This window comes from Fusarium vanettenii (genome assembly GCF_000151355.1).
Source record: "Fusarium vanettenii 77-13-4 chromosome 11 genomic scaffold NECHAsca_30_chr11_1_0, whole genome shotgun sequence".
NCBI lineage: Eukaryota > Fungi > Ascomycota > Sordariomycetes > Hypocreales > Nectriaceae > Fusarium > Fusarium vanettenii.
The window spans coordinates 490,342-516,557 of NW_003315855.1; the positions used below are offsets into that span (position 1 = coordinate 490,342).

Consider the following 26,216-nt stretch of genomic DNA (forward strand, 5'->3'; position numbering starts at 1 on the left):
CGAACAATCACTCTAGGACAAATTTGAAAGGATCTCAAGTTAATATGATCGCTTGGCTATCTAAGGTCGGTTTAGGGGGTCCTTGCTCTTCATGTCGGCATTATGAAAGCCTCGGCGTGAGATACACACATAACTTGGTAGGTAATTATTTGCAGCTAAAAAGTAAATAAGAGTAACATATTACACATCAACAAAGATCAAAACACTCTGATCATCCCCTTCATGCACGTTAAGAAACAGGGCTGATTGTTGCAAGCCCACTTCCTCGCATTCTCACAGCTTCTCGTTGACCTGGATGACAGCCGGGGCAGCAATCGTGGCACCAGGGACCATACCCGGGGCAGTAAAATTGTTCGAGGTAGTCAAAGCTGCGACAGAAAGACCCTTCATGACATTCTCCGTGAATGGAAAGAAGGCGTCGAAGGTGATGCGGCCCTTGTTCCACTTGACGTTGGTGATGGGCTCGCTGATGGGCAGAAGTTGACCACTGAAGTAGGTGAGGTACAAGCCCTTTCCATTGCCTCCAAGGAACTTCTCAGCACCTCCCACAGTGCTAATGTCGGCAGTGAATGTGAGGTACTGGTCCTTAGGCTTCACATCAAGACCCATTGAACCGTCTTTGACGTCGAGCTTTGCAAAGATGGGCAGGTTGATCAGTGAGATGTCGAACGGGCAAGATCCTGGGACAACAAATGTGTTGTAGATATAAGAGAAGGCAAATGCTCCGACAGAAGTAGTCAAGAAAGGCTTCTCGGAAGGAACCCGTCCAAGAAGGGTACGGTAGAAGCACCCCTGCTCACCCTCCTGGCCGATGACGGAGGCGATGGCTCGAACAACGCCGTTATCTCCGTTCTGTGCCAGAGTCTGGCTGACGTCTTGCAGGGTTCCCACGACAAGCATTGTAAAGCTCTCAGCGAGTGCAAATCCGTCTTCGAGATTGGTCATGGGGAAGTGGTATTTGCAGGGCATCGGTGCGGGAACGTTGAAGTGCTTGAGGACGTTTATCGCGTTGATGGCGTGAAGTTCTTCTTGCTGTTAGTCAAAGTTAGCACATGAATTGCAAAGGAATGTGATAAACTTACAGCAACAACAGTCTCCAACACCTTGACAAGCTCAGCCTTGGTGAACCGTCCATGGTGCCTGTAACCTGGCACACCATTGGTGACGTTTTGCAGCAGAGACGAAAAGTACGCCTGCTCAAACTCTTCACCAAAGGCAAGAGCCTGGAAGGCAGTCTTGCTGCTCTTGCCCAGCTTTGGAGGAGGAGGTGCGTTGGACAAAGTGCCGTCGGCTCGTCGGGAGATGCCCTTCAGCTGCTCCATGGTGGGATTGGGATAACCATCATTGGTCCTTGGCTGTGAGGGGTGGGCCAGCGCGAAGCTGCTCAGGAGGGTGGTGATGACACAAGCGGCCTTCATGTTGCTTCACTTGATGGATTCTGTAGATTGTTTGATTGATGATCTTGAGCTTGGTTGAGAGGATGTCAAGAAGATCGTCTTGTTGGCCATGAACATATTTTATATACATTGACTCAACACCAAGCCTCCAAAAATAATGTCCAGATGCAATGCTCCATTAAGGCGCAAGAAACGCGGCACAATGTAGGAAACCGCTGCGATCGACTCTCAACTCCCGTCACGATGTCTAGACTTTGAAGATTGAGAAGATTACACTCGCCTCTGTAAGCAACGTCGTCCCCAAGCCAGCTGCTCAGCCTCCCTACTAAGACCTTCAATCAAACCACCGACCACCAATCGGTAGTCAATAAGGTCCCACTAGGAGAACCAAAGCTTACAAGCTCTGCCCAGAGACGTCACGGTCGTTAGGGATCGGCCGCCGGCCAATAACACGGCTCTAGGAAACTCCAACGTCTCATCTCTTGGCATATGAGCCGATGATCCGCCCCGATGGTCCGGAGGGCTGAGCAGATTCTCGTGCTTGAATATCCAAATCCTATCCACCATGCTCTTTAGTTTAAGGAAGTGATATTTTTGGCACGAACGGTTTCGAAACGGCTGCAGCGCTAGGTGTCGATGCAACTCTGTGATGTTTCTAGCTTGGCTTACTTACAGACGGGTTCTCGTCTCCCGCGCTTTGACCTGGAGTGCGGTGCATTATAAGAGCCGCGTTACCGACTCGGCTTGATTTTTCTCCCGTCGGGCTATTGATGTTGATTGCTAACATGCACATACTTGGGGATGAGCCTCAAAGATCCTGGGCTATCCATGCTCCTCATCACTGGTCATGGCAGGTAAGTTCTACGCCAACTTGATTAACAGTTGATGAACACTGTTGCCGATGAGAAAACAAGAAGAGGCAGTAGATCCAATAACTATTAGCCGGGTGTTATTAGCTATTAAGTTCTACCTGGTGATATGCGTACATGCGGTAATAAAGCAGCAATTTCAACGGATCAGACCCTGTCTGCAGCTCTTCACAGAGTGCATGCTTGATCACGACCACTTGGCAAGGGGGTTCCACGGAAGGCGTATCGTGCCACCCTCTCTGCAATATGCGATCCCAACAGCTCCAGTCTCTGTCCTATAATAGCAGACCAAAGTTCTTGGTTCCCAGTCCCAGAATCCGCCTCGTCCGAGAGTCTCCTTTGAACCTTCCATCTCGCCGTCTTTTTCCAGCTGCTGGATCCTCGGCTGTCTGTAAGATTGTTAGGCTCGTAAAACTTTCCCGACTTTCTGCTTAGCGACTCACGTCAGAGGATTCTCGTACCCCCATACGCATGCAATGATCCGGGATGGGGGAGGTTGACAGAATTCCATACGTTTTCTCGATATGGCCTCGTGCTTGATTTCGATGTTGGCCGTGTTCGTGCTGCAGATCAGTGGGTGTTAGTCCAAGTGCCATTCACATTCAGTCGACGGGCATGACCAACTCAGCTGCGATAAGCTCCATAGGTCGATCGCCGTACGAGTACAAGACGTTGAACATTTTCCGTTCTGCTTCAGGCCATGGATCCCCAAGTTTCTCGGCCAGAGTCTCTCCAGATAGCGTCAGTGTCTGCTGAAGGGTGACGAGACTTTTGACTATCTGCGTGACGTCTCTGTCTGCAAACACGGCGCCGTATATGTGTAGCGGTGGTCCATTTTGAGTTGTGAAGGCGCCCATGCCACCAGTTACTGGAGACTGGACTCCCCCGTGATGATAAGGTTGGGCAGGCGGTATCATACCCGGGGTGCCCGGGGTGCCCGGGGTGCCACCGTAATGACCCAAGTTCTGCCCTGCAGGTGGAGGCTGTCCGTAATACGACGGAGGTCCAGGTGAGGGGGCTGCTTGGGGGCCAGGTACGTATACCGGATACACATGTACTTGCGGCTGTGGTGGTGGTGATGCTTGGTGCTGCTGTTGCTGCTGTTGCTGCTGTTGCTGCTGTTGCTGCTTGTTCCCGAATAACCCGAAGATTTTGGCTCCAATTGCACCCGCACCAGCCATTGCCATTGACTGCGTCATCTTTCCCAGCCCATGTTGTTGGTGCTGTTCATGCTTGTGCCCGTGTCCAAGCAAGTAGCCGCCGCCCATGGCAAGCGCGACTTTTCCCAGGCCGCGATCTCCATCCTGAACTGGTGTATCGGCCGGGGTGTCGTACGAAGGCTGGCTTTGGTGGTCGGGGGTGGGCGAGTACTGTGGTTGATCTGGTGGAGCATTCGGGTACTCCCATTGCGTCACGCCGGTAGCAGTGAAGATGTAGTACCTGAGATTGATTTCAGGAACATGTCCGACGATAAAAGCTCGCTTCTACTTACCATGAATTGTGTTCGGGGCTCCAGTTAGCAATCCAACCAGGGGGCAGGCCAGGCGAGGAGGCCTCAGGACGAGGGTCCGGAGATGCCAGGTTTGGAGTGGACATCTAGACAAAACAGATGTTATGTGCGGCTGAGGGTGATGCCAGGGACGTTGAGATGTACCGGTAGGTTGGAAATTCTGTATACCAGAAGGATCAAGTGTCAGATCAAGGGTAGTCATGTCAAAGGAAGATCAACCTACTATGTAGTCTTGGCGAGAAGCGCTAATCTAGGCACCTGATTTCCTTATTCCATATGCCGTGCCGTGTAGCCGGCGCATGGTCGATTGATTTGACATGGCTTGCTTCAGCAGTTGCTGCTAGTGTGTCTGGTGGCTGCGCGAAGGCTTGAGAAGTTGAAGGCGCCGTTACTTGATTGAAGGAACCATCGAGGCCAGAACACGCTAACAACGCCTCAGGCTGCAACGCAAAGGCAGCAGCTCAATGATCTGTATTTTTGGATGTGGCTGTCTGGCCATGTAACCCCATACAAGGCTTCTTCCAACGATAAGGCACTCCCGCAGTGGCAGATTTATTGCCCAAGCGGCTGCTCATCTCAGGGATGTATGTTGGCCTTTCACGCTCCAGGGCCCTATAAGGCTGTACCTTATTTCAACCATAGATCAGTTTCTTAATTGGTATTAGTAACCCAACTTAACAAAAAAGTGGGATAAAGCATTGAGAGTCGAATTTATATCAAGAGAGAAGCTTTCGGTGCGGTTCAATAGGTTGCACTTCAAGATCAGGATATCTCATCCCGAAGCTGTCGCTCATATTATAAGGGGTCAAGCAATAGATGTAACCACCTTCAAGCGCACTGCACGATAGCTTCCAAGTGTCAAGGCACCGCCGTTCGGCCTTTCCAAGGGGCATGCCGGGCGTCATTCCCAATTTGTGCAACGCCTAGGCCGATCATTGCCATCCTTGTTGGCATCACCACATGGCAAACCAGGGGATTTTCAACGTCCAGACAATGCGACTTCCAGAACCACAAGAGAAGGTCAATAAAAGTTGGGCAATACAAGAAATAATTCATCTCCTCTTAATTGAACGTGTTTCTACCCCATGCTTCAACCCGTTGCCGGCGTGTTTCCTCCTGAGTTGATCGTCCAGTGGCAAGCCCGTGGAGTGTTGATCCCCCTACCAGCGGGTCCCCTAGGCGATCTGGTGAACCCTATTCTTCGTATAGAAATTAAGGACGTCATTATTTGTGGGTTATTGAGACTTGACAGCCGGCCTCGGAAGTTTCATGTTATATTCAGGGTCTTGGAAGTTTGTTTTGTTTCCCTTCTTTTGCCCTAAATTTCACTGCGGAAGTAGTGTCCCTCCTTGATGTGTCTCACCACAGCCATTCTTTCTACTATCGTCTAGTCACGATCTTTCATTCCTTTAGCGTCTTGGTATTTCTCTTCTATTAATTCTTTTCGGAAAAGTCAGCCCTGTTTCAGTGAAGGAGCCGCAGCAATGGGTGTCGCGCCCCAATGGCCGCTCAAGGATGAGGGTCCTATTGACCTCGCTCAAGACGACAAAAGACCATGGTTTCAGCTTGAACCTATGCATGAGCGATCTTCTACAGATCCCTCAAGGCTCAGTCGGCCATGGCAGCCCGGTTTCTGGAAGCGACTCCCCGCCCGTGGTCTCGGGGCATGGATGTTGGCATTGGTCGGAACTGGAGCTGCCGTCTTCATACTCATCTACAGCGATGGAGTCGCAGTTGATCATTGGGACAAGTACATGCAGCCTACTGTCTGGCTAGCTTTGACTTCAGCTTTGACTGGCGCGTTCTTAGCATGCGCATTCGCAGAAGGTGCGGCAATTTCGTACTGGCGAGCTGCTGGAAGGACGGCAACGGTAAGCGACACTATCATGGTTCAAGGATATACGTAGTTGACAGTCATCAGTTGCAACGGTTACATGCCATATATGGTTCCTCTACAGGTCTTATCGATGCAGCGATAAATCTGTTCAGCATGAAATCCAAGACTCTTGGTCTAGGTATGTACTTGACAACATCATATTATCCCATCACATTATTCTCACAATATCAGCTTCGATTCTAATGACATTATCCGTCCTACGCGGTCCTCTCATGCAACGGGCATCCTCAACGGCGAACGAATTTCAAGCGCAGCAGGGTGTCTTTGACTTTCATATTGCTCGAGAACTTCCTGGAAACTATGCCAGCATACAAACTGGCCGTACTCACTCTGTTTCACTTCTCACCAAGAACTTTAGCGACATTGCCCAAGCATACAATAACCGGAATGATATGATTGCTTTCAACACCAACTGCAATAACTGCACAACCTCTGTCCAGGTACCATCAAATCGAAGCTTGGCCTGAAGGTCTTGAGACCATGTCTTTACTAACCAAGCCCAGGGCTTCGGATTTCAGGTGAATTGTACCGAGTCGACACGAAACTTCAATCTCACCGTCGGAATGGATCGAGCAAGCATGCTAAAGGCATTCGATGGAGCATATCTCTTCCAGGTCAACGTGACCGAGTTTAGCGACTACGCAGTCTATCAGATGAAGGATGGCTCATTTCTTCGCTACACGACGCTTTTCAAAGACACCAACCAATGCAATGGGAAGCTCAAGGTCCAGACTTGTGACTTGCATGCTGGGATTTCAACGTTTCCGGTACAGCTGGATGGCGACAAGGTGGAGCTCAGGGGGACGTGGAAGGACGACAAGTTTGTCCAGCGCAAGTATGTATCCCACGTTGAACAATGGATACACTGAATTCCGATGCTGACCTGAGTCTCGTCATAGGTACATGACCCCCGCAGCCACTGTTGCGAGCGGGACTGGAAACATCTTGGGCGGCTTCAGCACCATTGTCGATGCTCTCTACGGCTCCTCTGCGTGGATGTCCTTCACCGGTGCTACGGGTTACGATATCAAATCCGACGGCTTACCCGCGACGCAGTACATGACTATGAACGACACTGTCCCCGGATGTGAAGATACGTGGGAGAACCCCATGGACGACTTGATTGAGCTCACCAGGGACCTTGGTTTCCGGGCAAGCCTACAGTATGCCCAGTTCAACAAGACGGATAAGCAACGCGTTGAGTATAGCAGCGGCACGACGACATTGGTCTATGTGACCGACTATGAAAAGATGTGGATAGCCGTCGGCGCATCTCTTGTCGGCATCTTTGCAGTTCTACCAATCTTCTGGGGCTGGTGGGAGCTGGGACGAGATGTGAGCCTGAACCCGCTGGAGATTGCAAACGCATTTGGAACCTTTGGTCAAGATTCACGCGTCATGGAGCACGTTGATCCGAACCAGAATGTGAATGGTATTGTCAAGGCGGTTGATAATCTTGGGCCGGTGAGATACGGAGCATGGGATGCTGGTGGAGGTGTCGTCAGGCTTGGGTTCGCGGGAGCGGGAGCAGTGAGGAGTCCGTCGAATGGCGAGAGATTCAACTACTAGACATTCTACCTTCTTCATACTAGTATATATCTAATGAATCCCATGAAACGTGAGCAGCTTCTTGTCTTGTTCAGATTACGCCGTAGTGTTGACAGCATCAAGCCCAATGCCATGTTTGCCTAGGGTAAGCCGGCTCACAGCGAGTGTACTTGACATCTTGACAACTCTTATTCACTACTCTGTCTTTTACGGACATGTTGTTTCTGAGCAGTGATATATTTATTAGTAGAGGCGTTGACACTTGCATCGCGAAGTCACTCTTTGGCCAGGCCAGAGGAACGCGTCGGAGGGCAGACAATGCACAACCCATGGGTATTCCACTGAAAGTCCGAATGATTTCGAGCCTATCACTCAACCAGGCCCGTACATCTGTTGAACGCCACTTCAAGACGTTGAGTACCCAACGGCAACTCTCTACTACGTAGCAATCAAGATAAGACTACAAATAGATAGAGTTTGCCTGATCTCTAGGAAAAGAAACCAAGTGGAGAGTGTCAACTCTCCGAACAGAGACATGTGTCAGCCACTCTCCGTCTGCCGAGCCTGAAGCTGCTGTGCCGGAAGTCTCACCAACCAGCCACATGCTTTCTGCCGTCTAGATTTATTTCGGATCGAGGACGAATGATTCAGCCGAGGCAAGGAACCATCGCGGTTTGCTCACATGCCTGCATCTGGGCCTTGACGGGCAATTAAAGACATACAAGGGTCAAAACGACCAACTTGGACTTGTAGAAAACTTGGAAACAAGGCATTTCTGAATCAGAACATGAGCCGCCTGGTTTCGGAAGAAGGCCTCTGCGCTGGGGGCGATTCCACTCCATGGAAGCTCAAAGGTATCATCGCTATCCATTCGGAAGGTCGGCTTGTTTAGCTTGACCATTTCTTACGACACCAGGTAACTGCCTGTCAGTAGGCATGCGGGCAGTGATGGCATCAATCGGAAGATCCTGCGAGGATCATGACAGCTGCCTAGTTAAGGATCGATACCTATCCGTTACGAAAGGCGCATTCGCCTCTTGTTTCCAACCCTCTACCTCTAGTTTCGCCTGCGCCTTGCTAAGGATCCTATGCAAACAAGGCAACAGCCATTCGACACGTCACGGCTTCGATCAAAGCAGGCTTGTTTCAAGAGGCTGCAGAGGCTAGCAATTAGTCGGCGCCTGACGATGCCGATTTTCCGGTGCGATCGCAGCGTCAGCGTCAAAAGAGTTTTTCTTACGTCATCGGAGGAAACGGGGGTTCAAATCTAGGGTAGGTGCTTTGGCGCGAAGGATTCGCAAAGTTGCGAGATGAAAGGGGACGAAATGGATACAGTTCGTATCGTAATCCGTATTTAGGCATCTTTTTCGGATCCTGAGTGATACCCAGCAAATCAGCCCTGTTGATATGAAGTGAGGAAAGGGGATTTTTCATGTTGGTTGCCTGTCTGACGACAGAAAAAGTGGTGTGGTAAAGCGGCACAGTACGACGTCCGATCTGCAGGATGGATTGTTTTGGTGGTCAGCAAGTGATTGTCATGGACTTTCAAGAACAAGTGAATTGTTGCGACCAATGCTGAATTAACAAAGACATGCACTTTTCGGCTCTGACAGCCGAACAAGTCATCTTCAATCAGCAAAAGAGGTAATCCCCGTGGTGATGCTATTTCCGTCCAGGTTGAAGGCTGCCAAACTCGTTTAGCGTGTAGCATCAGCCACCAGAAAGACCAGAGTCTGGAAGGCTTGTGGGGTAGCGTTCAGCTAATGAGAAAACACTCCGAGAGCTGATGATGAGAAGTACTTGGGAGCAAGTTATGCAGTGTGTGAGAAACAAGTACCCCTTAACTGTACCGCGTCAAACACCACACCAGCGGAGATGATCTGATGTGGCTGACTTCCTGGCCAGCATCGGCCTCTCAGGTCGCTCTGCGTGGTCCCCGACGGCCTCTGAGCTGGTGTGGCGCAGCTGATCTGTCGCCAACTCATTGGATCCAGGAGGATCGCCCCTGTCGGCTCTCAATAGAGATGCCGAAAGGAGCAGAATGCAGCGATGATCAACAGCCGTGCGTCAATGGACGCTTTACGAGCCGGGAACCGTGGATGGTCCGAATCGCCGCCAAGACGAGAAACATGGCGCCATGGGCCTTGGTTTCAGGCGATCATTGATTTCGATTCTTGCCTGCTTTCTTCTCTCTCGCTCGCTCGCTAAAGGGGCGCCGTGTAATCTCCCCGACTCCATCACGAAAGTGCAGCGCGGTGCAGCAGTGCCTCGGCATGAAACGGACGGTGGTGAACTCTACGTGAGGGAACAGTCTGGAGCGGCAATGGGCGCGTCATGACGACTAATAAGGAGTCTAGAGGTTGTCGTGGCTCTCGAATCATGCCGCCACCGCTGCAACAATGCTTACTCTTTGTACTGTACTCTCCTGTACGGATACTGCTCGCGTGCCTGCTCGCAATGGTCGCGTGCCCCGTACCGCAAAATTGATTCTAAAAAAAAGACGCCATGTCCAAGGGGGAAATGCCTCACATGTCACTCTTACGCTCCTGTGCGCCCCTAGCCTTGACCACCCATGCCGTTTATGCCGTTAGCGGGTGCCATTAATCTGAGCCATCGACCCACGGCCCAGGTCAGGTACCGCCCGGCCGGGGGGTCACCCCTGGGAGCCCAGGAAGAAGCGGGAACTTTTGGAAAGATTTTTGTGAGATTTCTCCACCGCGTTGGTTCTCTGGGGTAGCTTGACAGACCGGCTTCGTTTAGGCACAGCTCGTATGAGGCGCAACATGCGCTGTACAACACAGGGGGGTGGAGGTTCTCGCCCGGGATGAGGACAGGCATTGGTAGAGGGGCTCCGCTGGGCTGAAGCCATGGAAGCAGAGGAGAACATAACACAATGGTTCATTGGCTCTCTCGAACAATGGCCCCTGAATGTGAGGGCCAATGCCCATCGGCTGGCCGGGAAGAAGCAAAAAAGTTGTGTGAAGTGTGCCCCGGGTCGAGATTGAATACGAGAGAGCCATGCGACCGCCACTCATCACGGCTCAGCCCTATTGAGGTGCCCGACGGACACTTGCTTGACGCTCAGAGCGCGCAAAGCAAAGGTCACACCCGTGCGAGGTGTGTTTAATTAGATTAGACTAACTTGCCTGTTGGTCATTGCCACACGCGACCTGTTGCTGCATTCTGACTGATCCCCTGAAGTGAAGGCGGCTTGCTTTTTGACCATTGTTTGTCTCCGTACTTACGGAGACGGATCCCGTTCCTCCACTTTCTTCTGTTTCCCCCAGATTCTTGAACGGCTTCTCGACTCTCGTTTTCTTTTCTCTCCTTGAAGCCGTTTTTCCCTTTCCATGTTCGACATCTTCTTCTAGCCTGTACTTTTTTCATCAGAGTCGTGTTAGTAAAGATGTTTGCCACGCTCGTTCCCTTTTGTTTCTCGTTAACCTTCGTTTCATTGACCTTGACCAAACTGGTCCACCTCTCCATACACGCCAAGACCGTCTCCTTGGCTGCCTTTGTCCTTTTTCTACCCTCGCTGCTTCTCCCGGACCTCCTGGTCATTTTGGTGTCACGTCTAGCTCTGCGACAGAAGAAGGGCGTTGCTGCTGTCACCAGCTGCGTGCTAGGCTGTATTTTCTCGTACGTTGAAGCTTCAATTTGTCTCACCTGTTTGTACTCGACTGACAAGACATTTTAGTCTCATCGTTTTTGGTGCTGCTTCCTCACAAATTGGCTTCTTTTACTCAACCGGCAATGAGATTAAGTGGTCCGAGGCACGAAGCTATGCTGGCGACAAGGATGGCATGAAGATCCTGCTCAGCGGTCTCAACACCGTCATTGCATCTGGGCTTCTCATTTTTGGTCTTGCCTGGGTTGCTAAGTGGTATCTTTACAGAGGGGTTGGCGCATTGCTGGTCTTGGTCGCAACACCTATCAACTATGGTATTTCGTCTCACATATCATCAGCCTCACTCAAGCTAATACTTCCAAGTCTGGACATCATGCCGAGGCTCCAGGGCTCAGAAACGCCGCAACTACTACCCTCGATCCCCCAACACACTCCTCGACCCGTACAGCTCCGACAGCGACCTCAGCGACTCTAGCGATGATATGGACGAGATGAAGGGTGGCCTTGAGAGTGGCTATGGAGACAACCGAGAGGAATTCCCAACTCAAAAAACACCATGGCTCATTGTCTGTGGTGTTGCCGTCTTCATCACACTCACCACCCTCTGCCGACCATTCGCGCCGTACCACATGATGTCGGCTACCCTCCCCCTCCAGATGCTCGAGATGTTCAAGTCGACGCCCGATGTGTGCGCTGAGAATGCTGCGCTCAACGGAAACCCGTGGCCTTACCCCGAGCAACTTGAGGTGTCCAAGTGGGAGAGTCCCAATGGTCACTTCAAGGGATGGGCCCCGGGAAGCAACAACGATTACGTTCAGCAGTACCGCGACACCGTCCCCGATTGGCTCCCCAAGGAGGTTCCTTCTGGATTTGGCAAGTGGTCCTTGAAGAAGGAAGTTCCTGAGGAGGTTGAGAAGACCGACAACTCGACCGACAAGGCTAAGAACAGCTGCCCTGGCATCGAGGCCCAGGACGCCTTTTACAACCCCGTCAGCGACCCCATGAAGATTTCGAACCAGGACAGCGACATCTTGGAGGTTCTGCAGGACGTGCTCAACAACGGAACCGTCAAGATCAAGCACGTTGCTCTGATCATGATGGAGAGCTTCCGAGAGGAACTCTTCCCTCTTCAATACGGTTCTGACATGCACAAGATCATCATGCAAGCTAACAAGGGCAAGGATGAGGATGAGATCAACGCTCGACTTGCTGGCCTGGGACCCGTTGCCCAGCGCCTCACTGGAAAGTCGGCTGGCTTCAAGAAGAAGGACGGTTCCGCTTTCGACCCAGTAGCAATTCCTCAGTGGAACGACACGACCGAGGAGGGATTCGGTGGTATCAATGTCGTTGGAGGTTTCACGACATCTTCTCTTTCATTCAAGAGCATGGCTGCTATTCACTGCGGTGCCTGGTCCATGCCCGTCGACGGCTTCGAGGAGTCCGAGACACAAGCTTACCAGGCTTGTATTCCCCAGGTTCTGGAACTCTTCAACAAGATCAAGGAGGACAAGCCCACCGACGACTTTTTGGATCAGCAGTGGTACCCCGCCTTCTTCCAGTCCATCACCGACGGATACGATCGCCAGGACAAGTTTGACGAAAAGATCGGCTTCAAGCACATTGTCACCAAGGACCGCCTGGACGCTGACACCAAGGACGAATTGGAGGAGATCAACTACTTTGGATACGCCGAGACGACTCTCAAGTCCCACATCAAGGACTACATCACCAAGATCCAGAAGGAGAACAAGCGCATGTTCTTCTCCCACTTTACCAGCACCACCCATCACCCCTGGGGCGTGCCTCAATCCTTCAAGTCGGAGGAGTATCTTCAGACTCACGGCAAGAATGGATGGCACGAGGACTTCAACAACTACATGAACGCGATCCGCTTCACCGACGCGTGGCTCGGTGAGCTCATGCAAACCTTTGACGACTTTGGCATTTCCAACGAAACCCTCGTCGTTTTTGTCGGCGACCACGGGCAGGCCTTCAAGGAAGACCAGCGTTCCAAGACCGGCACCTACGAGAACGGTCACGTCAGCAACTTCCGCGTGCCCATCACCTTTAGACACCCCAACATCCCTCGGGTCCAATATAATGCTAATGCCACCTCCATCTCCATCCTCCCCACTATTCTCGACCTCCTCATCAACACCGGCTCTCTCAATAAGAAGGACACCGAAGCCGCATCCGATCTCATCCACGACTACGAAGGCCAATCCCTAATCCGACCATACAAGGCCTCCCACAACGGCCGCAGGGCCTGGAACTTTGGCATCATCAACGGCGGAGCCAGCATGCTTTCCATGACCTCTGCCGATGCCCCCTGGAGGATTGTCATCCCTCTAGACCAAAATACCCAATATCGGTTCACCGATCTAAAGAACGACCCTCTTGAGCTCGCGCCGTTTGAGAAGTGGTCCATGAGCGACTTGGCCAAGGGCGTCAAGTCCAAGTATGGCGAGGAGGCTGCCCAATGGGCCATCGAGGCCGAGGCGGTCTCCAAGTGGTGGGGTCCAGAGCGAAAACGACTCTGGGGCTTTAATTCTAATAAAGAAGAATAATTAGGATTAGGAAGGAGTAATGCGAATCTGATTTTATTGTTATGATGAATGTGTGGTGTCTTGGCTTCACCTCAATGACTCGGGCTGGAAAACGCATCCATCTGCTTGAACTTGCTGCAGTGATTCTTCGCTTGGAAGATGATGAATGACAGGAGCATCTATGCTTGATAGGACATGTGATTCCAATGCGATACCCCATACCAAGAGCCCTGCTCCTTGAACTCGGCCGTGAAGGTACTCAAGGTGGCTGAACCGGTGGGCTCTTGCACGCAGGCTAATTGATCGATCACCGCCAAGATCCATGTAATTTCCCTTGCTAGCCTTCCCCGCAATCTCCCAGAAGTGATCTGCACCTTTTAAAATGATGCCCAACCTTAAGGGGAGTTTGTTGCGCCACCGGGCTTTGCGCCCATGATCTCGTCTCAAATTCGACCGCGCTCGGTTGGGCTTTGGATAGAGGTCCTGGTACCCCTGGGATCGCTGGGTGCATACGACGTGCCAGCTGGCACCTCCTCTGATCGTAGTGTGGAGGGTTGTTGGTACCCGGCCCCCCATTGCCAGCAGGGAAGTGGAGTCTGATCACAGCCGCATTTACAATCCACGGAGACTCTGTGGAGCAAAATCGGCCGTAACATGTCTCGGAAGCACATGTTTCACTATGGATCAATAAGAATTTGACCAAAGGTTGGAGCAGAGATGGTTGGTTGCCTGCTGTCGAGCCGGCATGTCTTACCTCTCTAGCTCATCTTTCTTGGAAATACTTGGTGTGAGTGCAGGACGACTGGGACACATTAAAGGAAGGCCAATGCCATGTTCTAGCTTTAGACATCTTATACACTTAAAGAGCAGGCCGTGGCTGAAGATCTTTGAGAGCAAGCTTGGGTGAAAGCGAAGCGGTGACGAGGCCAGAGCGAAGAGGCACACAGTCGTTGCCCTGTTAAGCAATGTACCTCAGACGAAGCGGAGGGGCAGATATTGGTAAAGCCGTCTAATGAGCCACCGAATGAGTATGATGTGATCAAGTTTTTAGAAGCGGGTAAAGACGAGGCTGGAACCAACAACTCTTTCCTCCTAGGTAATCCACGGTTCTCTCCTGAGAGACGCCAGTGGCCATGCTGTCTTTACAGTTTAGAGGATGGTTGTGTCCTCAATGGTGCAACCTTTGAACAGGTTCATGCCGATAGTACCAGGGCGACCACCACAGATAAAAGTTCCAACCCGCACCCAAGCGTTTTGGATCTTATCAAGAGGGTAAACGATCAGACCCAGAACCTGGTTGTCCGTGTCAGTTTCGTCATTCAGCCAGTCTGTTGCGCTGAGCAACAGGACGACGCGAGCGTTGTTGCTCAGATCCTTTGGTAGCTCTTTGGTGATCCAGTCCAAATGACAATGGACTTCCTCTTCCTCGAAAGGTACGACCCAGTGGCATGTCCCACTCAACTTGGACTTGGCCTCATCGTAGGGCCTAGTTTTGGAGAAATCCAAGCACCTTACTCTCGTTCTGACCCTGACGGTGCCCCCTGATACAGAACCGAATAGATTGGGTCCCTCGACCTTCGTGTGGGCGTTAATCTCCTCAACTTCGTCTCGAAAAGTCGACGCAGCATCAGTATCTGAGTTGTACTCAACGGCAAGTGATCGGCTTGCCCAGCTCCAAGATGGACCATAGCAGTTTGCCGGGTCAGAGAGATGCCCAAACAAGCCCGCTAGACTTTGGAAAGGCAGCGCGGATTGTGATTGAAGCTCCTCCTGTGTGATGGTCCATATCAACTGGCGCAGTATATCCTTCTTCCATAGTCCAGCGGCATACTCATCCTTGAGGCTCTTGGCAAATATCTTCGCAATACCAGATAGAGCTGGGAACGTATCCTTGTAGTATGTGAGCTTCCGGCTGGTATAGTCTTGGACAAGAAACATCCACAGCTGTGCAGCTTTGAGGCGATCAGAGAGACCATTTGAGAACAGCTCTTCGGAAATAGTCGGCAAGATAGTTGGATTGGGGACTTCAGAATCACCCTTTTCGGTGATGGCTTTGAGAGTGCCCAGGAGCCAGGTTCTGGTCTTTCCGAAGCATAGCATCTGCCTGGAGAGCTGCATTTCCTGACACGTCCAGCCACGTTTCATCCAGGGCGAGTTCTTCAGCACTCTATCCAACGAGTCGGGTGGGGATGGTATCTCGTCGTCGGCACTGTTGCTCAGCTCCATTCCGGAATACCGGAGAGTATACGTTCCTGTGATTCGAGGTCTGAGTTTTGAGGTAAAGGGAACTTCGACTTGGCAGTCTAATCGCCGTGAAAGGAAGCTCTGCTCGCAATGCTGAGCATCCAGTGGACAAATTGTGATCGCGGAGCCGGCGTAGATCTCTGACATTGCCATTGACTCTACTGACCAGTCTTCGAATGAATCCTGTAAAATGCAGAGGGCGTCCACCCAGAGGTATGTGATACCTAGACTTTGGCAGACGGTGATAGAATCACGGATGAGTGCAGTCAGGTCAGACTCGGGGATGTCACTTCGTCTCTGCTCCAGTGTGGTTGTAAATGTTTTTGCTTGCTTTGCAGCGTGCTTTGCCGTTCCCCAGCAATAGCTCAAGGCGGCATATCCGGCCTTTGTCTTGCTTGGGTCACCGGATTGCTCAACCTCGTGGCGAAGGGCCAGACTGAGCTTTTTGTTTGATGGTGAGCCTTCAATCTTGATCAGCCTGGATGGCCAGAATGATCCCACTTTCTCCATCATCGGGTAATATTGGCCGCTTCGTGCGGCTGCATCTTGAAACATCGTGATGATCTCTGTGTCTAAAGCCTCGCGAATCGGGTTTGAATAGGCCAACCGTAGCCAGCTTTTGATTTGGGCTGTCCCTTGTTAGTTTGCGAGTGGAAAAACTGGGGAGGGTGACTTTCGTGGACCTCCTTCTAAAGCAAAGAGTACGCCCTGGGGAAATGACTCGGTCCCTGTTGGTGGCTCCCAGTAGGCGCGCAGCGCTTCTGGGATTCCCTCTCTGAAGATGTATTGGAGACGAATGTTGAGTTTCCCTGCCCAGACTGAGTCCTCAGATGTGGAATCCAAGATGCAGTCTCGAAGAAGTTGACAGAAGTCACAAGGTGACCCCCCATCAGTCTTTGAGGATTGCAATACTGGGAGATCTGGTAAGGTGTCTTCAAGGAGGTAGTCGAGCTGAATAGGATCCGGTTGCCTGCTTGCACCTTGTCGGTTGTAGTCAAGGTACTCCACCGACCCCCTCAAGATGGACTTGATGCTCCCAACTGCCGAGTCATCTATCTCAAGAACGCAACAGCGGTGGCAGAGTTGGGATGGCATGGTGGGTAGCGATTTAGACGGAGAGTATGTCTTGTAGGGCTGACAGCTGATGGCAAAGAAATGAGGGCGGGGAAACATTGGACCTGCAGGGGTGCTGAGGGGTTTATTCTGATAGGATAACACAGCCACAGCGAACTTGGGTGTTGGTCGTATCACTTTGCTGACACCTTGACTGGTTGTGCTTTCTTTTCTTGGGGGTTTGTGATGTCCGGCAGGCTCGATTGTTTGGGTTACTATTCATAGGTACTTGACGATACAACAACGGAGGTTTGCATCATCCATCTAACCATTCAAGGCCACCATTTTGCTTGAACAGGGCAAGTGAATCAAGCTACAAACCGAGCAACATCAGGGAATGGTGTCAAATACGGCATTGTCTCTGTTTACCTAAGGTATAGTGGAAAATAGAACTAACTCCAAGTCTTGTTACTCCAGCTTGCGACGCCTGATTCGAGCGGCAACTTTGCCATTGGGAGGGATGGTACCAAAGGGGAAGTAGTCCATATTCGGTCCGATCTTGGCAGCTGCTTCATGGTCAAGCAACTCAATATCATATGCACGAAGCATGATGGCAACCCCGACCTTCAACTCCTGAGTGGCAAAGAACCTACCAGGACACATCTTGGTTCCTCCACCATATGGGTACCAATATCCCTGCGTACCTTCTGTTATCACTTGGGCATTTCGGTCATCCTCTGGAGTGCGCCTCTTCGTCTTGAATGGGGCCTTGAAGGATGGGTTGCGAACCGGTCCGCTTGATGGGTCGTCTGGATACTGAAGGAATCTCTCGGCCCAGAATGAATCCACAGGATGTTCTACAGACCCATCAGGGAACTCCCTTCCAGTATTCCAGAACTTAGTATCATGGCCTCCAATCCACGATGTTGACAACATGGTCACACCTTGATTCAATTTCCATTTCCCGAACTTGAGATCCGGGATTAAAGACGTTCGGCCCACAGGTGCGGCAACTCGAACACGGAGGGTTTCGCAGTAGATAGAGTTGAGAAGTGGCCCTGAACAAAGCTTGTCCTTGTTGAACGACAGTGAAGATGTAGTGAATGCAGGGTCGATCTCAGCCATGAGGCGATCTTTGATGTTGTCGTCGAGGAGAACCCCAAGCAGCATCCACATAGAAGCAGGGATCGCGTTGGCATTGACACTGAAATTTGTTAGCATGTTACAAGTGAAAGGAGAGAAAGGCAACTTGCCCCCATAACATGCCCAGATCAAGGGCAGCAGCGCCTTGCACAGAAAACCCAGTCGTCAAGAACATCTTTTGTCTTGCCCTCATAAGTCGTGATCCAAACTGAGGTGTCCATTCTCCCTTCAAGACATTATCATCAGTGAAGTCAAATTGTTCCCGCCCATACCTATGATACCGTAGCACTCCCCCGAGTGCCTTATCTCTCATGCGAAAACTCTTGGGGATGAGCCACTTGGGGAGCCTCTTGAATAGGTTTGGAAGATGGTGATCAAACACCCAGAAATTCTCTGGGAAATCTGGTGAGAGCTCCAAGAATTTTTCACCGCAGAAGGCTTCAAGTGCAGCACAGAAGAGGTAGTCCCTGAACAGGACGTACAGGTCGCTCACTTCCGTCCATTCGTCCTTCTTAAACTTTGAATCGTTTGAAATACTTCTTGACAATGACTCCACAAACTTTTCTTCAAGGGCATGTAACGAGCTTCCAGCTAGAAGCGTGTGCAAGTCGCGATGGTGTACAAAGTGCAGTCGCTGTGAAGGATCGACGTGCTCCCAGCCAGGCGCAGGCTTTGCATCTGTCCCAGACTCGTCGTCTGCATAAATCTTGACATCTGCAGGTGGACAACCAAATGCGTTTCGAATGGTCATAACACCAAGGGACTTGGTCGTCAAATGGCGGGACGCCTTGAAAAGATCAAGGATTGGCTGGCCATGAGGGATATAGTACATAGGCTCGGCCCCAATCAGGAGTCGAAGCGGAACATTGCCAAACTTTGATCTAGGGATTGTTAGGAAAAGTGTCAAAAGGGGTGAGGTAGAGTGTTACATGGCGGAAAAGAGAAATTTTTCCGTATCAAAGGCAAACCCAAATGTGTTGCCTACGACGGGGACCCAGTATGGAACCCTTGGTGGCTCCCGAGACGCCAAGTCATGGCGGTACCCCCTGTTGCCGTACGAAGTATAGGCGTATGTAAGGAGACATGGCAACACGAGAAATACCAGGACTTTTCCGTACGAGCTCGTCTCAGCAACAAAGCTCGCCGTAGCAGTGATGGCCGTTGCATTCATTGTATGGAGCGGTGAAGTAATCAGAGGTGAGAAAAGAACAGGGGCCTGATTATCAAGCGCTCAGCGTAAGATCAGGTTGCTAGCATCCCAATCCGTGCAAACGCTTAACCCCACCGAGGGTCTGGCTCCGCTGCTTACGGGGTAGCACGGGGACGAAAGCTGTGCTCTGTAGCGTGTCTATTGAAGAGATTCTGAGTAAAACATGGCTAACGATCTATAAATTCCTAGCCCAAGGGTCCTAAGTATCGTAATGTCACTTGCCGCTGGCTGGGGGTTGCTCTTCTGCAGTCGGCCGTCTGCTGCTATCCCTTCTTGTACTTCCAGAGCAAAGTGAGGAACCTACTGCTTGTGTGCATCTGGAAACATGATACAAAGGCAGAGCTGTAACAGCCATATTGCCCAAAAAGGAAGCCATAATGCCTGCAGTGGCGTTGTGTCTCATCTTGACCAACAGTATGCTTCTTGGCTTCCTCCCACAGCCTGCTGCTTCTGGTGGTATAGATCACGTGACCACCCTTTCAGGGGCTACCATCGCCAACTCCACCTACAGTCATTAACATCCGTCCTCACATGGAGGCGAATTTCTCAAGTCGCATACCTAAAAGCTTATAGAGATCTTTGATCCAAATTGCTTCATGGCCATATCCCCTTATCTCATCGGCCTCAATCAAGGCTGGTCGGCGCCAGTCTTCCTCATTGGCTAGGTACTCAACGCCACCGGCAGCCTTGCTCTGAAACCTGCAGAAAAGGCCCAAGGTCTAGATTCGCACTCTCTTGGCAGCTGAAAACTCCAGTACGTGGCAGGATGGCTCGCGTTTCCGTAACTCTCCTTTCTCCCATCAGCTCGCTTTAGCTTCGAAGAAATTCCCTCAGATAACTTCTGGGCTTGAGTCGGAAGTAAACGAACTCTCATGGCGCCGTCAGACGACAACTCGACAATAAGCTCACCATGGACCGTCCTATTTCCCCATCAGAATGACACTAGCGCCCTTCGCGGTATCGTCGTCCCTAACTGGGTCAACTCCCCCAATGTCCGAGGAACAATGGACATCCTCCAGAGCTGTCTCCTCACTCTTGTGGCATGCATTTACACTGCTTTGCACCTCAACGTACCAGAGAAGACGGCTTGGTATCAAATCCTATGGTCTAAAACGAAATGGGTTGCCTTGACCCTCTTCGCCCCCGAGATTGTGCTGTACATGGCTGCCGACCAGCTGCAGCGGGCTTGGGCGCTTCGGCACGAGCTGCGCGAGCTCCAGAGTTAAAGCGATACAGTGGACAAATCCGTAGGCGCCACTTTCTTTCTCTAATATGTTATAGTGGCTTTCTTTCTGACTATTACCTCAGTTCAATTTCGACTTGAAATATGCCTTCTTCGTCGTGATGCAAGGCGTTCACATTGACGTGGAAGAGATCCTCTCATGGCCGGATCTGAATCCCAGTGCCTATACTCGCTTTGCGAGTATGCCATCCCCTCGGATAGCAAGCATTAGTCCTAGTGGCCTCATTCGGCTGGCCAAGAAAGGGCATTGGCTGTACATTTCAAGGAAACGAATTGATGACAAAAGCAAAGCAGACTATATCCAGAAAGCTCTTGTTCTGACACAAATTCTTTGGATGGTTACTCAGTGCGTCACGCGCTACGTGAATGACCTCCCCTTGACCTTGCTGGAGATACATACTGTGGTGCACGTTATTTGCGCCGTGTTTCTTTACGCCTGTTGGTTCCAGGTATGTTGACCTCTGACCCAATTCTTTGCTTTGGTTACTGACTGAACTCCCCAGAAACCACTCAACGTACAAGAGCCAGAGGTGGTGAACCCAAGCCAGTTTCTTGGAGAGGCCGCAGCGATGGTTCAACAACAGTTCTACTCTTCTTGGTCAAACGAACTGGCCATCTTCCCACCTTGGTCTGTGGAACGGCCGATACCTCCGCTCAGGCTGGCTAGTGACCGAGCATCTATGTTATGGTTTAGCCCAGAACGGCCATCAGTTATGCGACAAGGCGACATCCTGTTGTCTGGCCTGGCCCTTCATACAAGTACTAGAGAGCTGGAAGTCACTGCACAGTTTCTCGAAAGATGGAATGCCATTTTTGGTGCATTTCCCTACACAGACTGTGAGCTGCTTGCTCGTGGGACTGGCCCCAAGTTTGACACGCCACATATGGAAGAAGAGATCGAACTTATGGGCCAGGGAAAGACGGATTGCCAGGTTCTTTATCTCAGTCGTCTTGACGAGTTTGAGAAGCCGGAGGACATGCGCGAGCTGCCATTCAGCCACCGCGAGCGGAACCTGGTCGTGAACTTTCACGTCGCCATTCTTGGCCTGGCACTACTTCTTCCTGCCTGCTACGGCGGTGTCCATCTAGCAGCATGGAAATGGACCTTCCCGAGTCATTTCGAGGGTGTTTTCTGGAAGATTTGCTGCCTCTTCATCGTTTGCGCATCCCCAGTCATGTTCGTCATAGACATGGTCTTCATGGGACTGGTCGAGCTTATCAACTATAAGACCGTCACCAACCGCCCAAGAGACAGGGAAGATGCAGAGGATGGAAACCTAAAGAAGAAGGACAGCGAGTCCGACTATTGGGACATTGGATTCTATGCTTTGATTTGTTTCAATGTTCCTGTCTTGGCGATGTATATCGTTGCGAGGGTCTACATCGTCCTTGAGTCGTTTTTGAGCTTGAGATGTGTTCCTCAGGGGGTATTTTTCTCTCCAGCCTGGCTTCAGATGTTTCCTCATCTATAGAGTATCGCGCTTACAGCGCTGCTTCACGATAGGTGAGACGGAGATGTGGGTTTATAGCTCCCATAGAACTAAAGTAGTATAGTTCTTGTCATTTATTGAGCGTTTGTGTGGTTGGAAGCAGCGGAGGGTATTGGATGGACCACTTCGTACATAGCAGCTTGCATTTCTACCTACCTATTCATCAGAATACACTGCAATGACTCAGACACGTCTTTCTCCAAGCCTAAGGGCGTTTGAGAACATGCCGTAATTGATTTTAGAGAGTTTGAGAATCAAGGTGCACACAAAGATCAAGTGTTAAATCTCCCCATAAACGCTTTTATATAAGTATGTACAGCTTGCTCCCCAAACACACATAACACCCTTGGTGCTTCTAGATATCGTCAACAATCGGGCTGACACCCTGAGCAGTTCCAAGACGATCCTCAAGGTAGAATCTGAGTCTCTCGACAGCCGCTCGGTCAGACATCCACTTGCCGAAAGCAGTAGGGTCAGTGCCGGGCATCTCGAGGATGGAAGGATAGTTCTTAGGGGGCGCAATATCCTGGCGAACGGTCCAGCTGTTACGGGGCTCCAGGAACTCCTTGCTTAGCATGAAGCTGTGTAGAAGCTTAGCTCCCTCAGGGTGAGGGGCATCCTTCAGAATGGCACCGGCTTGAGGCCAAGAGACGAAGCGACCCTTGACGGGGAAGGAGATGTTGTAAGGAGCAACAGGGCTGAGGCCGCCGGATGCGGTGAAGGTGGCAGCCCACTCGGTATCGTTGCGGGTGAGGAGGGTTCTCGGAGACCTGGTGCCACGAACCCAGCGAGGGTTCAAGGCAAGAAGCTTATCAAGCCATTCAGTGCCGAGCTCCTTAATGCTAAGTTTGATGTGTAAGCGGCCGTGCCTAATCTTTACTGGACAACTGAATACTCACATGAGATCAAAGGCAAAGAGGACGGCATCGTCGTCATTGGGATAGGTGAGGACGAGCTTATCCTTGAACTCGGGGCGCACCCAATCCTCCCACTCAACAGGTCCCTCGACTCCCGGGAGCTTGTCAGATCTCCATTGGCCAATCCAAGCGATGATGGCCATTCCGTAGTGGTAAGCGTTTCCCTTGTTCTTGAACTTGGGGTCAATCTTGTCCCAGCCGAGAGGGGCGTAATCCAGCAGGGCGCCCTGGGAGGCCCATCGAGGGTAGTCGTGCAGGGTTTGGAGGATGACGCTGTCCACATAAACATTCTTCTCGGCGATCTGCTTGTCCAATTTGCCATCGTGGTACTTGGACAGGTCAACAGTGACATTGAGGGTCATGCCAGGGAATCGCTGTTCGAAGGCCGTTTTCAGGTCGTCTCGAGAGTTGGCCTCATCGCCACCGTGCCAGAGGGTAACAACACCGCCCTCAGCAAGGGCTGCCTTGTAAATCTCATCGATGCTGCGCTTTTCGACCTTTGTTGCGGCCGCATTGACGAGGGCTTGGCTACCCAGCAGGGCAATGGTAAGAAGAGAGCGAATCATGATGAATGACTAAATGAACTCCTGATTGAGAACAAAATGATGAGTGTTCAATGGTACCAAATGGCGACGACATTGCTCTTTTATTCTGACTTACACCGCTGACCTTTGCCAAGCATCTAAAGGGATATCAGGCAAAGCTGTTTGCCTTGGCAATGGTGATCAATAAGCTGCCGCGTAAGATCTACGACAGCCGAGCGGGATGACCCGCTTGGTTTAAACGCGTCAATGCAACCATCGTAGGCTGTGTTTCTGGGCAGGACGAATGCCGGTTCGGCGTTGGCCGAAGGTGTGGATCTCCAGGCCTGGCATGTATCACAATAATTAGACAACGGCTTAAGATACTGTGTTTGGCCTAGAATAACAGTGCTTCTTCCTTGAATTGGCTCGAGTGCACAGGTACAATGCGCCTTGCTTACAAAATTCTTTCATAAACATGACATTTGCCTTGTTTCAAGCGCTGACTTCTAAGCATTGGTGGCAAACTGGCAATCCTTGGTGGGCTCGAACCACGGAGGGAATTTGTCCTTGATCTTATGCTTGATGTGAAACAACCAATAAGCTAGGTAACTAGAGGAAACAGGTGAGGAGCCGCGCGGGTATTGCAAGCTTGAGGCTTTTTTGAACTAAGCAGTCATCTTGACTCTAATGACGCCTTAGCCGGGCTTTCTTTGCTCTCCGTAGGGTAACAATCGGTGGGGATACCTCTCTACCTTGCTTGTAGGAAAACAGTTTAGTGGTGGTAAATTTCTTTATGGCTCTGTGCTCAATTGCAACCTCCGTGATAAACACTAAATCATGCCATCCAATGCTATCAACCGCTTGAAGACCACCTATGAAGACAGAGCCATCTGGCTAAACAAATAGCCGACTTGAGAGTTGGTCTATTCCCCAGTCTTCATCCCATTTCCATGACTCCTTTGACCTACAACCGTGCGCTCTTCATGGTGTAGAGATGAAGAATAAAACCCCTGAGTGTCCCTTAAACTTTAATTCGCACCCAATACGAAAGCCGACGGGAGCTGCAGGGTCCTTCACTCTATACGCGCATAGAACCTGAATCTTCCGTGGGGGTCATACTTCTGTTTTAAACCTCTCAGCTTCCCCAAACGGACACCATCGCTTCCATACACCTGTTGGGCAGTCTCGGTGCCCCTTGCATATCCGATGTAAACACTCATGTCGCTCTCGCTGGTCCCCTTGTGCAACAAGCCCCTGACTTTTGTGCCAATTTTCGTGGCAATTTTGTCATTCTTGGGTGACGAATAGAGAAGAGAAAAAAGACTATTGATGATTTGTTAGAACAGGGTCATACTGCGTCTCCTTTTGCGACCACCGACTTACGCAATAATGTTTCTCTCTCGATCTGCCACCGCAGTAGTCGATGCGTCAATTGCCCGGACACCTTGAAGAGGATACCCCTCGAAGATGACATAGCTGCGCTTGAAATCGGGGTTCTTGATTATGAATTTGCTGAATTCATCATATACAGCGCGCTGAGTCGGGACATGATACTTCTGGAGGTTTAGGGAGTAGCCCTGTGTGCGGATGCCTTTCTGACATGCGACGGAACTATCGTCAAACGCAAAGACTGCAGAGATCTCACCGTAGGAGATCTCCTGGGTGCTGTTGAAAACTGGCTTGAGGTCTAGATAAGGTTTGGCGTGTGGTGCCATCTCTTTCTCTGAGCCATCGTACACCATGAGAAAGAGTAGTACTGGCTATTGGAGCTCTGTCAGCGATGATGATGATCAAGTATTGTTCGTGGGGCTTTCTTGCGAGTGCGAGTCGGCCGGTGAAAAAAGACACAGTCTCACATACCGTATTGGGGTCGACATCAGGAACGACGGTGTACAGGGAGGCGACAAGCATGCCTGCTGGCTGTCGATTAACGCCATACCCGTTTGCGATGGCTTTGTTCGCAATTTCATAGAAAGCTCCGATCTGATCAGGGAGGTAGATGAAGGTCTTGACAAGCCAGTTGTCTTCAGCAGGAGCGTCGTACACCTTGTAAGTGACTTCTGTAACAATCCCAAAGTTGTGGCCGGCTCCTCGGAGAGCCCAGAAGAGATCAGAATTCTTCTTTTTGGAGACAGTGACAACTTTCCCGTTAGCTAGCACAACGCGAGCAGCGACAATCTGGTCAGCAAGCAGGCCGTAGTGTCCTTGTAGGGTGCCATGGCCGCCTCCAAGTGCAACACCCATGAGGCCTGTGCACTCGCAGACACCGGTCACTTGATGTGGAGATCAAAAGTCAGTACACATAATGAATTGATAGGGCCTGGATCAGAAGTAGTGTACTCACCTGAACGTTTGCCTTGGGCAGAAAGAAACCTTTCAACCTGCCCGCTCTTAACTCCTCCGCCGAGACTGACTGTCTTGCCATCTTTTGATAACTTCATGGTGTTGAGCTTCTGAGTAGATATTCCAATACCATGTTGCATTCTTTGCAGTTGTGACGTCCAACCATGGCCTCCAGAGACAGCCAGGAAAGGGATGTCCTTCTTGTTGGCATATCGAACCTGTCAAAATCTACAAGTTAACAAGAGGCTCCGTAATAAATCGACTCAACACTTCGTGCCCAATTTTGGCACAATGGTTCCCCTCAAAGGCAGAGGGCGGGTAGCGGGAGAGAACCAAGAGCTGCTGTAGCATACAATTGCCTGAATATCCTCTTCGCTAGCCACTTTAACGTATGCCGCATACGATGGAGCAGCAAACTTGGACCACCTCAGACTTGCATCGAGAAAGTCTGCTTGGTTCGGGATGTAAATCTCAGCATCAGCAGACAGCATGGGGCCCAACTGAGCCGCTATCTTGTTGGCCGAAAAGCAAGTCGACGCTGTGGATGCTGCAGATGCGAAAGAAAGAAATGTCGCCGCTAAAGCGTACCGGATGAGAGAATACGGTCTCATCTTGACTTAACGTTCTGGCTGAGACAAATGATGAAGCCTAGTG

At 50.9% G+C, this 26,216-nt stretch overlaps 9 protein-coding genes across 9 annotated transcripts; 3 read left to right on the forward strand and 6 right to left on the reverse strand.

The window, feature by feature from the left end:
• Nucleotides 1–273: 273 nt before the first annotated feature.
• On the reverse strand, nt 274–1,418 carry NECHADRAFT_97154 (uncharacterized protein; the record flags this gene model as incomplete). Its single annotated transcript, XM_003043192.1, has 3 exons — nt 274–1,032; nt 1,083–1,355; nt 1,404–1,418. 3 exons carry the CDS (start codon nt 1,416–1,418, stop codon nt 274–276), a joined length of 1,047 nt encoding a protein of 348 aa, XP_003043238.1.
• A 1,450-nt stretch (nt 1,419–2,868) lies between these two features.
• Nucleotides 2,869–3,862, reverse strand: NECHADRAFT_86420 (uncharacterized protein; the record flags this gene model as incomplete). Its single annotated transcript, XM_003043193.1, has 2 exons — nt 2,869–3,706; nt 3,759–3,862. The coding sequence occupies 2 exons, from the start codon at nt 3,860–3,862 to the stop codon at nt 2,869–2,871; spliced, it is 942 nt and encodes a 313-aa protein (XP_003043239.1).
• A 1,276-nt stretch (nt 3,863–5,138) lies between these two features.
• Nucleotides 5,139–7,284, forward strand: NECHADRAFT_101993 (uncharacterized protein). The gene is made up of 5 exons (XM_003043082.1): nt 5,139–5,647; nt 5,698–5,791; nt 5,845–6,113; nt 6,177–6,508; nt 6,573–7,284. Exons 1-5 carry the CDS (start codon nt 5,261–5,263, stop codon nt 7,240–7,242), a joined length of 1,752 nt encoding a protein of 583 aa, XP_003043128.1. The 5' UTR covers nt 5,139–5,260; the 3' UTR covers nt 7,243–7,284.
• Nucleotides 7,285–10,627: 3,343 nt separating this feature from the next.
• On the forward strand, nt 10,628–13,461 carry NECHADRAFT_64389 (uncharacterized protein; the record flags this gene model as incomplete). The annotated part of the gene is made up of 3 exons (XM_003043083.1): nt 10,628–10,860; nt 10,919–11,163; nt 11,213–13,461. The coding sequence occupies 3 exons, from the start codon at nt 10,628–10,630 to the stop codon at nt 13,414–13,416; spliced, it is 2,682 nt and encodes an 893-aa protein (XP_003043129.1). The 3' UTR covers nt 13,417–13,461.
• Nucleotides 13,462–14,544: 1,083 nt separating this feature from the next.
• NECHADRAFT_86423 (uncharacterized protein) lies at nt 14,545–16,734 on the reverse strand (the record flags this gene model as incomplete). Its single annotated transcript, XM_003043194.1, has 2 exons — nt 14,545–16,268; nt 16,323–16,734. 2 exons carry the CDS (start codon nt 16,732–16,734, stop codon nt 14,545–14,547), a joined length of 2,136 nt encoding a protein of 711 aa, XP_003043240.1.
• A 426-nt stretch (nt 16,735–17,160) lies between these two features.
• NECHADRAFT_51576 (uncharacterized protein) lies at nt 17,161–19,006 on the reverse strand (the record flags this gene model as incomplete). Its single annotated transcript, XM_003043195.1, has 3 exons — nt 17,161–17,896; nt 17,919–18,716; nt 18,765–19,006. The coding sequence occupies 3 exons, from the start codon at nt 19,004–19,006 to the stop codon at nt 17,161–17,163; spliced, it is 1,776 nt and encodes a 591-aa protein (XP_003043241.1).
• Nucleotides 19,007–19,917: 911 nt separating this feature from the next.
• NECHADRAFT_86425 (uncharacterized protein) lies at nt 19,918–21,760 on the forward strand (the record flags this gene model as incomplete). Its single annotated transcript, XM_003043084.1, has 3 exons — nt 19,918–20,196; nt 20,354–20,737; nt 20,792–21,760. The coding sequence occupies 3 exons, from the start codon at nt 19,918–19,920 to the stop codon at nt 21,758–21,760; spliced, it is 1,632 nt and encodes a 543-aa protein (XP_003043130.1).
• Nucleotides 21,761–22,133: 373 nt separating this feature from the next.
• On the reverse strand, nt 22,134–23,261 carry NECHADRAFT_51349 (uncharacterized protein; the record flags this gene model as incomplete). The annotated part of the gene is made up of 2 exons (XM_003043196.1): nt 22,134–22,620; nt 22,678–23,261. 2 exons carry the CDS (start codon nt 23,259–23,261, stop codon nt 22,134–22,136), a joined length of 1,071 nt encoding a protein of 356 aa, XP_003043242.1.
• Nucleotides 23,262–24,292: 1,031 nt separating this feature from the next.
• On the reverse strand, nt 24,293–26,173 carry NECHADRAFT_51569 (uncharacterized protein; the record flags this gene model as incomplete). The annotated part of the gene is made up of 5 exons (XM_003043197.1): nt 24,293–24,542; nt 24,603–24,979; nt 25,152–25,492; nt 25,564–25,780; nt 25,916–26,173. The coding sequence occupies 5 exons, from the start codon at nt 26,171–26,173 to the stop codon at nt 24,293–24,295; spliced, it is 1,443 nt and encodes a 480-aa protein (XP_003043243.1).
• Nucleotides 26,174–26,216: the final 43 nt, after the last annotated feature.